At 37.6% G+C, this 14,206-nt stretch overlaps 1 protein-coding gene and 1 long non-coding RNA gene across 7 annotated transcripts in view; one reads left to right on the top strand and one right to left on the bottom strand.

Moving 5' to 3' along the window:
- The window catches only part of LOC105558667, a 45,571-nt gene that overhangs the window by 5,409 nt on the left and 25,956 nt on the right, over window positions 1–14,206 (bottom strand). The window contains exon 1 of one of the 2 annotated variants that reach the window (XM_012006479.1): window positions 11,438–12,121. The exons of the other annotated variant lie outside the window; for it this stretch is intronic. Coding sequence (XP_011861869.1) covers window positions 11,438–11,483 — 46 coding nt within the window. The 5' untranslated portion in view covers window positions 11,484–12,121. Of the gene's footprint in view, window positions 1–11,437; window positions 12,122–14,206 lie in introns of those variants that run through there. 2 annotated transcript variants of the gene reach the window in all.
- LOC105558668 lies at window positions 2,129–12,870 on the top strand. Of its 5 annotated transcripts, XR_001008695.1 has the most exons (6): window positions 2,129–2,240; window positions 3,086–3,930; window positions 4,683–4,803; window positions 7,097–7,286; window positions 12,116–12,293; window positions 12,395–12,870. It is a non-coding gene; the product is annotated as an uncharacterized LOC105558668 (long non-coding RNA). The 5 variants fall into 5 exon arrangements; XR_001008694.1 differs by lacking the exon at window positions 2,129–2,240 and having other exon boundaries at window positions 2,964–3,930; XR_001008696.1 differs by lacking the exon at window positions 2,129–2,240 and having other exon boundaries at window positions 2,964–3,946.

The following is a 14,206-nucleotide window of genomic DNA, read 5'->3' as shown; positions in this document are numbered from 1 at the left end:
CGTAAACAACATCTTAAAGTTATATACACGTTATTGCGAATAGTATTATCACAGCCCCGGTGGTCGAGCTGGCTAAGACGCCCGTCACGGATTGTAGGGAGGTCCCAGGTTCGAATCCTGGCTGGGGTAATATTTTTCGCAATAAGAATTTTAATTGCCAGACACGGTCGACAAAAATCACCGATGTTATTGAAAAAAATTAACTACAAAATATGTCCTTAAGGAAATTTCCTTTTGATCAAGATTGCGATCGCGGTTTCCAAATATTAAATTGACGTAAATATGTCAGCGTGTCTTTATTGATAATTTAACGAGACAAGGGAAAGTAATAAGAGTAATGGGTTGATAGTACGTTGTCAATAGACCTATTTGGAGGAGACTGACTTTGTGACGAAGCGTACTTTTCAAGGTTTTAGTTTTAAATTCGTTTAGTTTCAATATGGTCAAAAACGCTGATAAACGGGATCACCATTACTGATTAGAGTTTCCAGGGAGCGTCCCATTTGACCACATTGAGATTGACAGTTACAGACACCTGCACTGTATGGGCTCTTATTCAGCGAATAAGAGATTATAGAAGTAGTGCAACGTGAGAAATAGCGCGCGCGCGTGCGTGCGTGCGTGCGTGCGTGCGTGCGTGTGTGTGTGTGTTTCATATGTACACTGCCATTCATTAATGCCTAGACCTGCATTTTTATCATAATTTTTTCCATGTATACAAATCACTGAGTTCAGACTGTATGTATGTACTACCACAGACTTCTATAGAAGCTGTGTGCAGCTTGAAACTCATCGATGTATAGATGGAAATAAAAATTATGAAAATGTGAATCCTAGTAAAACTACTACAGAGCTGAGGTCCAGGCATTAATGAATAGCACTGTACATGCTATGTGTGCGAGTTTTGAAACGAACAAATATGCCTCCTCCCCTCGCTGCAAATGCGTTTATCTTCTTTAGCTTGTGTTCCGTAGTGGGTATAAATTGTCAAGTAATATCGGCTAATTCGCTCAGCAAATATCTACATTTTCATTAATTGAGTTTTCATAGACTATTGCGAAAACAGAATTTTTCTGTCACTTTAACCTGCTCTATTTATCTACGAGAGGTACTACACTTCTTTTCAAACACCCTGTATATCCTGATATGCCTAGAAAATCCAATTTAATAATGTATTATATAAATGTATGTGGTCCCAATCAGACAAACTCGACTCGCCCAGGCAGATGTTGTTTGAACAGTTAAGCAAACAACAGAAACGATATGTCGTGATAGTTAGCTGCTCTCGATCGTTTTCCACCGGGAGTCTACGATACTTGTAAAAGGCTATTTAGGGTCATTTAATTTCCTCACAAAATTTACTAACTTCTAACTTCTAGAAAAGAAATCATTTTTATCCTCAATACCTCTTGAAATTCCTCTTTATCTCTACAACTTACCATAGTATATTTCCAAGTTTAGATTGATTTTTAATGGTAAATATCTTTGCAATAAACTGTCACATGTGGGACATTTGGTTTCGAAAGCTTTAGCATGAAGTCAGTACCAACAGTTTATGACGAGGGAGAAACCGCTGAGTGCATTGTGTACAGATCTGCGGCATTACTGGGTATTACTAGGCATTTTTGGGGCACTAGTTTGGTCATTAGGCCTTGCTGGGGCATTATAAAAATAAAATAAGGTAAAATAAGACAAGATAAAATAAAACAAAATTAATAAGATAAAATAAGATGATAAGATAAAGTAATGCTCACTGGGTATTAGTGGGCAATGGTGTACAAGATTTTGGTCAGCGGTTTCCCCCTCGGTCTATGGAAGATAAGGTAAATGCGTAACAAATCTTGTATCAACAGTATCAACATTGATTCCAACATAAATATATTTATGTTTTCCGCTTTCTCCTCTCTGATTCCGGATTTTATCTCCTTAGTCATCGGTCGCGTCTACGTCCCCGATTTTGCACTTCGCTGCAATCACAAATTTACATATATCGCACATTGTGTCGATACATTGCGCGTTTTCCCGCGATGAAAACGCGTGCGGTCGAGATTCCCTTTCATTGAGGCCGGCGCACGCGTACCAGGGGTCTGAGTTATGCAATTCAGGGTTACGCGGGAAGCTCGCAAATAAACGTGAGGTCGTAAGCAAATGATTGCAGTGTGTGTAGAAAACCGGAGCGAGAAGCAATTTGTTTCAATAGTAGGGGTAGTTGAAGGACCATCCCTTGCTGAAGAATGCAGGTATTTCTGCCGTGTCTTAGATGATTTTGTGAATGAAAAAAATTAATGAAAAATGAACTATAAGTAATACAATGCTGTGAAAAGGAGACCCTAGCAGTGTTTGCTGTTATCTAAATAAAATTATATAGATGATTATCTAGATAAAATTTTAGCGTTATCTTTATATAGATAATAAAAATAAGTATTATCTATATCTGCATCTTAGATGAAAGAAAGTGTTATCTTTACTAAATTATCTAAGATAACGTACAGATAATTTGGTTTAGGGCCACATAAAAATACTTAACAGTTACACTACTTAAATATGGATGGCGTTGTAGACCATGCATTTATGTGTGTGTCATATAACTTAACCTGAATATATTCTATATCCCCCTTTATAATGTATATTTTTCTATAATTTTTTTATAACTTTTCCTACTGCGTTTACATAAAGTCTTAAAAATATTATCTGAAAATTATCTAGATGAATCATATAATTTTATCTTTTATCTAGATATATTCAAAACGAAATCATCTTTATCTTATCTAAGATAAATTTATATTTTTATCTTATCTTTATCTAGCTAATTTTAAAATCATCTATGCACAACACTGGACCCTAGTAACCTTCAATACTATAGAAATCGGAAGGACTTGCTATTGTCCTTAAAAAAAAGATTTAATGACGGTGTTATGCAACAAGAATTTCTTTTATTAGGTATTTCAGATAAAGAAATATTAGTTCGTTAGTCACACTACGAATTTTTCTTAAAAAAAAACCAGTGCCATCCATTGCGAAATAGAAAACGTTCTTGGTTGAGCGTAAACCATTTGGAGGGTTATAAATTAACGTCTTTCGACAGTACGAACGAAACGGAGAAGCTGGATGTCCTCGTCAATGAAGACAACAGTGATAATTATACAAACGATGTTATACAATATCGCGCGGCGTCGCAAGACTCGCCTCGTATCAGGATTTTATTATAATCTGCTTAATGTTTAACGTCAAGTTAACGGGTCGCGAGCTGTGCGGTAAATAATATCAGAACGTTGCATAAATTGGCGATATCTGCGAAGAGTCAGAAAAAGCGTGCGATAGGTCGCGTCGCGAACATGATAGGGTGCTACGACTTTAATCACATCTATGTTGTATGAACGAAACAATTCTAGATCTATAGCCGAAGATATTCACTTTAGAAATGTCTTTAGAAATGTGAAAAAGCTCGCAAATTTTGGGACAAGTGGCAACAAAAGGAAGATATTCAGCAAAGGTCAAAAGAAAAATGAAAGGGACAGGTGAGAATAAATAACTGTGTATAAGAAAATCACATAAATCACGTTGCGAATATATGTGTCAAAAGACGTCACCGTTCATGCATACATCTGTAAATCACATGGAAATAAACACTAAGGTCGATTTCCCTTTCCACGACATACAAAGTGGTCTCCGGAGTGGCGGCTGCGCTTGTTATTCGAATGATTATGTAAAACTTATGCGAAGCAGAGGTCGGTTGAAAGCGACGTAAAACGTCGAACGTAGAAAACGGACGAGCAGCGAAGACGGACGACGAGTTGTTACGAGTCGAGGCCGATACACAGCAAACACAGCGCGATAAAATCGCGTCCCCCACATTGAATTTACAACGCTTGAAACTGACTTTCGGTCGCCCAAGAAATTAAGGAAGAAAGGTCAATGAAGAGGGGCGAGGTATATCGAAATTACGGTATTCTTTCTATTTTGTTAAATAAAGAGTTGTAAACTATAAAAGTAAAAATTGTCTAGTTTTTTCAGTCTTAGCAATTTAGAGAGAACTGCTTTAAAAAAAGGGGGAGAGAGAGGAATCTACACTGAAATACAATCTGATAGATTCAACCAGTCGTCTGTTAGAAAATGGACGAATCTGAATTTCCTTAGGATTTACCAGATGTGTAATGAATCTAGCACACTTCTGGTTATAAAAGATAGAGATAGAATTCACTACACATCTGGTAAATCCTAAAGGAATTCTGATTCGACCATTTTCTAACAGACAACTGGTTGAATCTATTAGATTTCTTTTCAGTGTATGGTTTATTCTTAAAGGATTTTTAAATATTTCAAAATTAAGAATAAATTTCTGTTGCTCAATCTTGAGAAAAATTACACTTTTTAATAAATGATAAACCTTGCAATAATACAAGATGTGAGAGGAGAAACGTCCCGTTTTTTATCATGTTGGGTCAATAGCCATCGACAGCCATCGATTTGGTACTTGTTTAAAACCGAATAAAAATTGGAAAGTTTTGTGACCGATCAGCGACATAAATAATGAAACGTCACTCGACATAAGACAATAATATAAACTATAATTACTAAAATATTTCAAGATTGAAAGTTTCCGCGGACATCCTTTATCGTAATATGCCTCTGATCGAAACAATTATCTTGTTAAGCTGTTAATTTGTCTGCCTCGTTCAAAGCCACCCCAATTAACAACGGAATCATAAGAGGCGCATGACCTGCCCCTTTTTCGACCACAATCATCGCAATGACGTTGCCAACAACCAATGCGACCCTGCCAAGTGTCATTACACCTTACTGGTATGTGTTTGGTAGTGAGTTTAGAAGCTGGCATTTCATGTCACTGTAAATTTAGCGGGGCCCTCGTAGAGTTGACCGTCGCTACGAAACGCAATGTTTAAAAAAAACGACCAGGCAGACGAGACGGGACATCGATTCGAGATTGTTTCCATCTATGACATTTATGTTCGAATGTTGATTGGCTCGAATCGCGGCGGTGCGGATTCACGGTCAAAATATAATGTGAATTTTGAGTAGAATCGAGGCTGAGCCTGTCCCAGAAGTACTTAGAATCTTGACATATGTCGTTCATAAAAAGTGGAAAAGAAAGAACCCTTTTTCTCGTACTGTATAGACCAACGGAGGCGTCTTTTAACTTAACTTAATCATTACCTAGCGGCGCGATGTAACAGGCGGTCACACCTACTAAGTAATGCTAGGAAGACTCGTCGTTCTCAAAATAATCCCCGTGTTCCGCTGGTTCTATATTTAGCGCGAGTATCGGACTGATTCGGGTTCAGGTCAAACAGAGACCGAAGTTGGAGGGAACGCGCGAAAAGGGCAAAGAGAAAAGCGGAGATAGAAAGGGACAAACGAGTTTGGACTTTCTTTTTATCGGAAGAAAGTTATATAATTCAAAGAGATATTCGAGACATGAAAATTAAATATATTAAAGTTATTAAAATATTTCGAATGTAAATTTCAACGTAATAGACAAGAAAAAATAACTTTCACGATCATATTAGATCATCTTTATCAATGGAATCCGAGAGGAAACCGCATTGTGGGGCACAAATTTGTGGTACTACTGGGCATCAGGCCTTGCTGGGGCGTTATAAGGATAAGATAAGATAAAATAGCATAAAACAAGATGAGATAAAATAAGGTAATAAGGTAAAGTAATGGCCCACTGGGCATTAGTGGACATTGGCGTACAAGATTTTAATCAGCAGTTTCCCCCTCGATGGAATCTATCCGAGCCTATGCTCTATGCCCTATGCCCTATGCCCTATGCCTATCCCAGTGAGAAATGATTCGTCGATCGATGTCAAAACGATGTCGAATCGACATCGATACCGTCAAATTGACGTCGATTCGACATCGTTTCGACATCGATCGACGAATCATTTCTCACTGGGATGCCTATTCCCTATGCATATGCCTTTTTTTTACTTTTGAAAGACAGATTTATAAACGCGATAGGTTACAATTTCTCTTTTGAACAAGTGATATCGAATAATAGCGCATTCTAATTTATATTTATGCAACGATCGATCTAACGACGAGTCGATGAGCAACGATCGATATAGAAAAGACGCTCATACAAACACGAGACTCGTTTCAAACATATCACATTTCGCAAACGCGATATAGGACCGATATTTCCAACGTCTGTTAACTCTACTAAGCCGTTAACTTTGGATGTTATTGGTCTTATTGGCTGTTCTGTTTTACAGTCAATTCCAGTTGATTATTGCGAAAAGTTAACGGTCGCTGAAGAGTTGACGAACGTTAGAACTAATGGTCCATAAACGCGATCGAATCTTTCGTTTGATACGTGTCGATATTCCGTAAATTAAAATCTTTCCTCAAGGAATGCAAGTGCATTTTGCAAGATGACGACGCCTCCGGAAACGAAATCCGCCGCTAGAGAGTCGAAACCTACTAAACTTAGCACTTGAGTTTTACAATTACGTAAGGTCCAGTAACCCGACGGCGTAAAATTAGGATAGCTCTACCTGCTTTCGTGTGCGTCTAGGCAGTCGTCTTCGACGTTGTCGCTTTACAGTGTGACTTATCCTCTCGTCAGCGAAAAGTTCTATCACATTCAAGGACAAAGCAATAAAAATTCTCTCTCTTTCTTTTTCCTTTCCCTTTACCTGACCCCTCCGTTCATTCTTGCATCTATACTTTCAGTTATTCAAAATTTATGTTCTGTTAAAATGAGGAAGAAGGTTACATGCTTTTCTTTCAAAAGCAATAAATCCGTAAAATTTTTACTTTGACTATTTTGGGAAGTTATTTGACAAAAAAAAATTAATGGTTTATCAAAATGAAGAGAAGGGTGCATGCTTTCTTTTTCAAAGCAATAAAGCCGTAAAATTTTTACTCGCACTACCGTGGGAAGTTATTTGACAAGAGAGATTTAATACCATTTGACAGTTTGCCTGGACAAATGTCTTTCGAGTTTCTTTCAAGGTCTTTACTTTGTAAGATTTATTATAATTTTTTACTCGTGCTTTATTAATAAACCAGGAAAAGATAACTGCAGAATATTTATGTAATCTTGAAAATTTGGAATGTACAATCGAAGCTAACCACGATCGAGATTGACCCACGGACGATCAACGAAGTACATTGCATATTGATTCAGCCAGACTGAGATATATAATCGTCGTATTCAATGCAAAGTGTGCTGACGGCGCGTGTCACAGGCAGATGTCACGGAGGTGAACACTACGATACCCCAACACGATGTGCGTCCGAACGCAAAGTTTTGAAAGGTGGGTTTAATATATCAATATTAGTATTTATCTAATGTACATCTGACATTACCGCTGTCTAAAAACACCTGCAGTCAGAATTTACAATTAGAATCTCGGCAATTTTGAACAACTCGGCGAGAAAGTGAGTTTTATATGAATTCGATTTCTAAATTTCTTGGAATCTTAAGTACATGATCATGACATTGAAACGGCAAACGTCTCGACATGGGCCCTCGTATCGCGACTTATTGACTCGTTCGCGCGGGCTCTCCCGTCAAACTCGACGACCACGTGCTCGCTGCGATGCCTCCCGAGACGCTACGGGGTTCACCCGAGTGTTAGCACGGAGAGCAGCACTTCTCCCACTTCTCGATATATAGCGGATCATGCGCTGCAAGACCACGTGCTTTCGACGTACGCGAGGACGCACACGCTGGCATTTATGTTGTAATGGAAAAGCGCGCGCTGCCGACAATTGACAAGAGCGGATTTAATAGAGAAATATTTGGGCGACATTTATCTCGGCTGAATTCCATCGTTATTTATGGTCACTGCGCTACGTCCAGAATGGGAAATGGATTCACATTGACAAGCTCGGACGAAACTGAATTCTTTGACACTAAAATAGGAAATTGCTTCCTTAATTTTGAAGAGGTGGATCGCCAGTAAATAAAAAACAAAATTCGAGAATTATATCGACAATAACTGGCACAATATATTTTAATTAGTACACGACATCTATCACGCGTGTTTTACAAGGAGCAGGCAAGAAAATCTGCAAATGTTGGGTTGATGCATAAATTCGTCCCGTTTTTAAACCAAAAATTTCGTATCTATGAATTTTCTCAATATTCCAATTCTCCATATTGCTTTCCATACATTTTCAAGGTTCTTCAACGTCATTCAGGGTACATTTCCCGGGTTTAAATTCAAATCTTGGGATCTGAGTACAATAGCTGTCTTAAGGGTGTAAGAGCCATTCGGCTCAGGCCTGAGCACAATAGCTGTCAGGCAGTCAAAGGATGGACCGACGCTGTTAGAATATAACGTAAAAAATATATATTCTGTTCAATTGCTACTCTCAAATGTTTAATACGTCATACAAGTGTGAAGTTAATAGCAGATCGAATTCGTATATGTATAAAGTACGCGAATGTTTAAAAACGGGACGAACTTATGCATCAACCAAATAGTTTGAAGAATGTTTATTAGTTAGGCAAAACTTTATATAAAATAGATGGTCTCTTGTTTTCTAATGAAAAATTAATGAGATATTCGAAATCACATCGATTATTGTACTAATTTCCAACCCATGATTCACTGACCAATCGTGGTTATGTTATCAGTTTAGTACATGGTTGGGAAAGTTACTTTTATAAAAGTATCTTATAACCACAAAAAATTTCCGGATCCAATGATATTACGCTTCAATGTATCATAAAATAGAATCGATATAGCGCCAATCATATTTATTATTAGAGAGGAGGTTAAAAATTTGTATAAAGTAATTATTAAAATGTAACTATTAAATTAGTTCCTAGTTATCGAAAAAATGTAACTGAGTTGAGTTATAGTTACAGATAGAAAGAAAGTAAAGAAGTTAAGTTAGAGTTACAAAAAAAAGTAGCTGTAACTGTAACTTCGTTACAAATAACGAGCTACTTCCCAAACCTGGTTTAGTATTGAGTACATACTTAGATTTTTATCTTTTCTACGTTTTTTAATTACTATAAATGAACATAACTAAAGACGTATAGGTATTTACTACATAAATTCTTGCACGTTCTAAAATAGAATTTTGTATGTTCTTCCTTCCCTCGTTTCCTTCCCTTCTTACATACAGACTAGTGGTTCATAATTCATATGTAGTCAAAAGGGATTGTTATTGTTAGATGTCAAAGTTTAGAAATCACTAATTGATTGTAGTTCTTTGAAGTTGCATTCCACATGACGCTGCAAATACTTTGGCAATACATCCGAGGAAATTCAGTTCTAGTTTTTAAATGCGACTGTAACTCAGGTAGTAGAGTGTCATGCTACACATTGTCCCACCTTGTGCGTCTCACAAGCAGGGTTCGAGTCCTGTCGCCAAACTTTTTGTTCACGAAGTATTAAAATTGAATTTTTTTTTAAGATAGACTCGTTAAAAATTAAAGTACAATTATTAAAATCATTTACATCTTATTAATTAATAAAAAAGCTTTGTTATAAGATATAAATTTTTTCACAATCGCGTGACAATTATCGTGTAAGCAAATTTTGTTTCTTCGATGTTTTAACGCCATAATATTATATCAAGGTTGAGAACGTTACCTTAAAAAAGTAACGCGTTACCGTTATCGTTACTTTTTTGTAAAAAGTAACTCGTCACCGTTACTCGTTACCGATTTTAAAAAATAACGCGTTACCGTTACCGTTACTCAAAAAGTAACGATTCGTTGACTTCCAGCGCCCAATATCGGAACATTTTTGTCTAATCAAGAATAGTGCGCGCGACCAGCGCACGATCTATTGAACAGATATAAAAGATAATAGGGAACTAAAGTAACGATAAAAGTAACAGCTGAATTCGTTACCGTTACTGTAAAAATGTAACAACGTTACCCTTATCGTTACAGACATAAAAAAGTAACGATCGTTATTGAAAAAAAGTAACGAAAATGGTAACGGCGTTACAAGTAACGCGTTACTTCCCAACCCTGTATTATATATTGCGTTTCAGCTACTTTTATTTATAAATCTCACGTTTAATATTATGAAAAAATTTATAGTTTTTAACATAAAGTAAACTTCTTTATTAACAAATAAAGTACAAACAATTCCAAACTCGATAACTTAATTTTCAACAAATTTATTTATTATCCTGCAAAAAATTTTACTATTTTATTATTTTATTAAAAAAAGATAGGTGTCAAACCGGATCCACAAAAGTAAGGTGGATTTTGGTTTATTGCCGCAATCATGATCGATAACGACAATAGCCATAAAACAACTTGTGATGTAGTATGCGTCTAGTTTTAAATGACTGTGTTAATTTTTCTATACTCAGAAAATGCGAGGGATGCATTCATAATGTTTTACCTAATTAAAAAGCATCGTTTAAACTATTGTCAAGATTTAAAACTGATCTTCTATTTCTTGCCTACTGCTTGACAGAAAAACTATTTATGTGTAACTCAGTTAATATACTTAACTCACTGTATTTTTAGGTAACTAGACAACACATGCGCGCGCGCTTCGCGCGCGCCATTTGCTCTATCGAAATCAGCATCTCGGAAAAGCGACAATACCTCGAGACTTTCGACTGTCAACTTAACGCGCCTTTTTTTTATATAGGATTGTTAAAAGTAACTTGGGAAACAAAAGTACTCTACTCTTTGCGAATAAAAATTAATAAAGAGTTAAAAAAATTATAATTTTTTCGATATTTGTTCAATTTCCAAATTCTAAAAACCTGACATTCTTTTACGAATTCATTAATAGCCGACGAATGATGTACGTGATAGTGAAAGGGGATCTAATCTAACTGTCGAAAGTAAGACCTGCTTTCGCTAATTTCATTAACATGGCAGTTTAGATACGAGGGGGAAATCGCTGACCAAAATCTTGTACACCAGTGCCCACTAATGCCCAGTGGGCGTTACTTTATCTTATTATCTGCTTCTATCGTATTCATCTTGTTCTACCTTATTTCATTTTATTTAATCTTTCTACCCAGTGAGAAATGATTCGTCGATCGATGTCAAAACGATGTCGAATCGATATCGATACCGTCAAATTGACGTCGATTCGACATCGTTTCGACATCGATCGACGAATCATTTCTCGCTGGGTAATGCCCCGGCAAAGCCTAATGCCCAAACTAATGCTAAAAAAATGCCCAGTAATGCCGCAAATCTGTACACCACAACACCCTCAGCGGTTTCCCCCTCGTTTAGATAACAATCGTATACACCTATTCTGTACGATCACGGGAATAACTCCGTAATTATCGCCACTTTAAAAACATGGTTTATACAATGGACCGTCGTTTCAAGGTATTAGAATCAATTGAATAATTAATTTTTTATTTGGGATCCACTCACGGGACAAAGACTCTAACTAGCTTGGTAGATGTCAGGTTTAATTTTGCCGTCTCATGCAGGTTTTAATTTTACCAATTTCTGTACCTTTCGTCCCAGACTTGTCTTTGGCCGTTTTTTGTACGAACTTCATATTGACAATCGGAGGTAGCACTCTTCTGAACCACTCGACGTCAAATCTTCAAATCAAACACAGTGACATTTGCGCGTTTGGGATCTTAAAAAGATCTGGAAAATTTGTCTTTAACGGTATCCAAGGCCGGCGATCCATATAAAAAAATGGGGTAGAAGCGAATTTGCCACGATGCTCACGTGCCGTGGACGAGTCGCCCTTCGCAAACGTCACGACAGCCGTGCGGTTCGCGCGCGGCCTCTCACAAACCGGAGGCGCGAGAACCGGTTCGGTAAAAATCCACACGTCGGATTTGCACGATCATGTGCGGGCGACCGTCATTGAGGGTATGGCGCGGGGAAGACGTCGGCGGCGACGCTAATCAGCTTCCCCGAGACGATCACTTTTGACACCCGTGTCCCGTTACGATGCGACGCCACGCGTGTTGCCGATACAACTCGTCCGCGCCGGTCTGCCACGCGGTTGTCACATCGAGTTCGTATTTTTCCTACTTTCACAATACTTGCACAATTGTTAACGTGGTAACGTGGGTATTAAGCTCTCCTGATCGCGCCGGCAACCGGAAACGGGAATGATCGAGGCACCCGCGACGTCGCGTCACACTACGCCTTATCGATCTGAGATTCTTACAGAAGTGACACTAGAGTCGACACTCCACACCAGACGGCAATACGCGCGCGACTACCGACGGAGACACTAGATGCAAAGGCAGCCGGTCACGTGGAGGGGGTAGGGTGGGGATAGCACTCGGCGCTCGACAAGCGGATGGTATAGACGTACGTCAAGCCTATTCATGCGATGCCCAGTCAGGTAACAGACAAATAGGAATAGGGATAGGGACAAGGGAATAGAATAGAATTTCTGACCTGTTGGATTCGTCAAAAATTTTTTGCGTGGTCGATTTTCCACAGACGTGGCTGTGCAGGAGTGGCAAAAGTGGTTTTACTACCAACCGAAAGCCTTGGAAGAAATACTCAAGCTTATGGATGAAGTGCATTGCCAAGGGAGGAGACTATGAGTACCATTAAACGGCAAATTAATACGGCGAAACGCACAATTATGCTATAAGTGTACCACTGAAAATCACAGTTCCTTCCCCCCCACCTTGCTTTGCGCCGTATTTTTCTATGTTCATGTAACATACTTACGTACATACGCACACACAAATATTTTTATACCGAATTTCATTTTCATTAAAAAAAAGCTGAGAAAATTGTTATCGCTCGGAGCGGGATCAAGCGTTACACGTCGCTCGTGCGTAGCCATTGCCGATTGCTATAAACAATTTTCCGTGCGAATTAGGCGATGGGCCGGGCTAGGACAATTTTTAATAATTAATTACTCGTTACCTATTGCGAAAATTGCAAAATGGTACAGGACTTTTCTGTTCATTTCGATCCGCTCTACCTTCTCACGAGCGTTGTAAAAAAATATATAACTCACCCTGTATACGTCTAGTAAATCACAATTTATATAAGGATAGGGAAGAACAATGGGTAGACAAATTATTGAGAATAGAAGAATCGAGATATAATAGATGGTATAAGGTAATAAAGGTGGAAGGAATTCCTGAATATTTAAAAAAGACTTAGGGGGAAGTAGATGGAGAAGGGTGATGAGGTTCGGGCTAGGAAATGAAGTGAAAGAGAGTAAGTATTGGGAGGAACAGGGAAAAAAAGTGTAAAACTATGCGAACGACAGTTAGAAACTTGAAACCATACCTGTATGGAAATTCTGTAAGTTGCAATCGATGATTTTCGGTATCGTTAATTAGCGACAGCCAATGGCGAGGACGATCTTCAAAAAAGACGCAGATTTTCATTGGTTGTACCTAGTTAACGTTATCGAAAAACCTCGATAGCAAGTTACAAAATTTCCACACTAGGAAAGACATTAGGATTGGAAAAAATAGGATGGAGGATGGAAGGCCGTGGTGAAATGAATTGGGGAAAAAGAGGAGTTGGAGGGGGAAAGGAAGAGAGAGAGACAGACAGAGAGAGAGAGACCGGAGGGAGGAGTCGCGGTAGAGAAAATGAGACCGAAAAACAAGAAATGGAAGTCGAAAGACAAATGTACGTGCGTGGGTGCGGGCGTGTGCGTGTTGAAATACCAAAAATGTCAAAAATGTAAAATGTAAAAATGTAAGAAAATGTAAGATAGGTAGGATAAGTTAGACTAAGTTAGAATAAGTTTAGGCATAAGTGTAAGATTGTAAGAGATTGTAACCCTAAGAGGAACAATAAAGCTAATTCTATAATTCTAAATCACAATTTCATACATAAATTATTATACAAGACACATAAGCATTAATTGGACATATCATGTTTTAACTTTCATAGAATTATGTCCAAATCTATTAAGATAAAAAAGTGTACGCGATAAAATTTTATTCTAAATCTAAAGAATATAAAATACCGATCAAGAAAGGATGGTGCAAGTATTTTAACAATTTATTAGAAACACAATAACCTATACTTATATTAATGTTATTTTCTTTGATGAATATATCAGAAGATCAGATAATAAAGTGAATAACACATTCAACAATCAAGTTAACGTTATAATTTTATAATTGGAAACAATTTGGTAACTTAACAAACATTACTGATAAGTAATTAATTCAATGATTGTTAGTTAATAAGATTATTTTTGACACTGTATATTTAATACATGAAGTATTCAAATCACGTATATAAAGATGCTTACAATCAGAATTTTACTTA

The sequence above is a fragment of the Vollenhovia emeryi genome, unplaced genomic scaffold (genome assembly GCF_000949405.1).
Source record: "Vollenhovia emeryi isolate VEMERY1.0 unplaced genomic scaffold, V.emery_V1.0 DF939323.1, whole genome shotgun sequence".
NCBI lineage: Eukaryota > Metazoa > Arthropoda > Insecta > Hymenoptera > Formicidae > Vollenhovia > Vollenhovia emeryi.
This window is presented reverse-complemented; position numbering and strand designations above follow the sequence as displayed.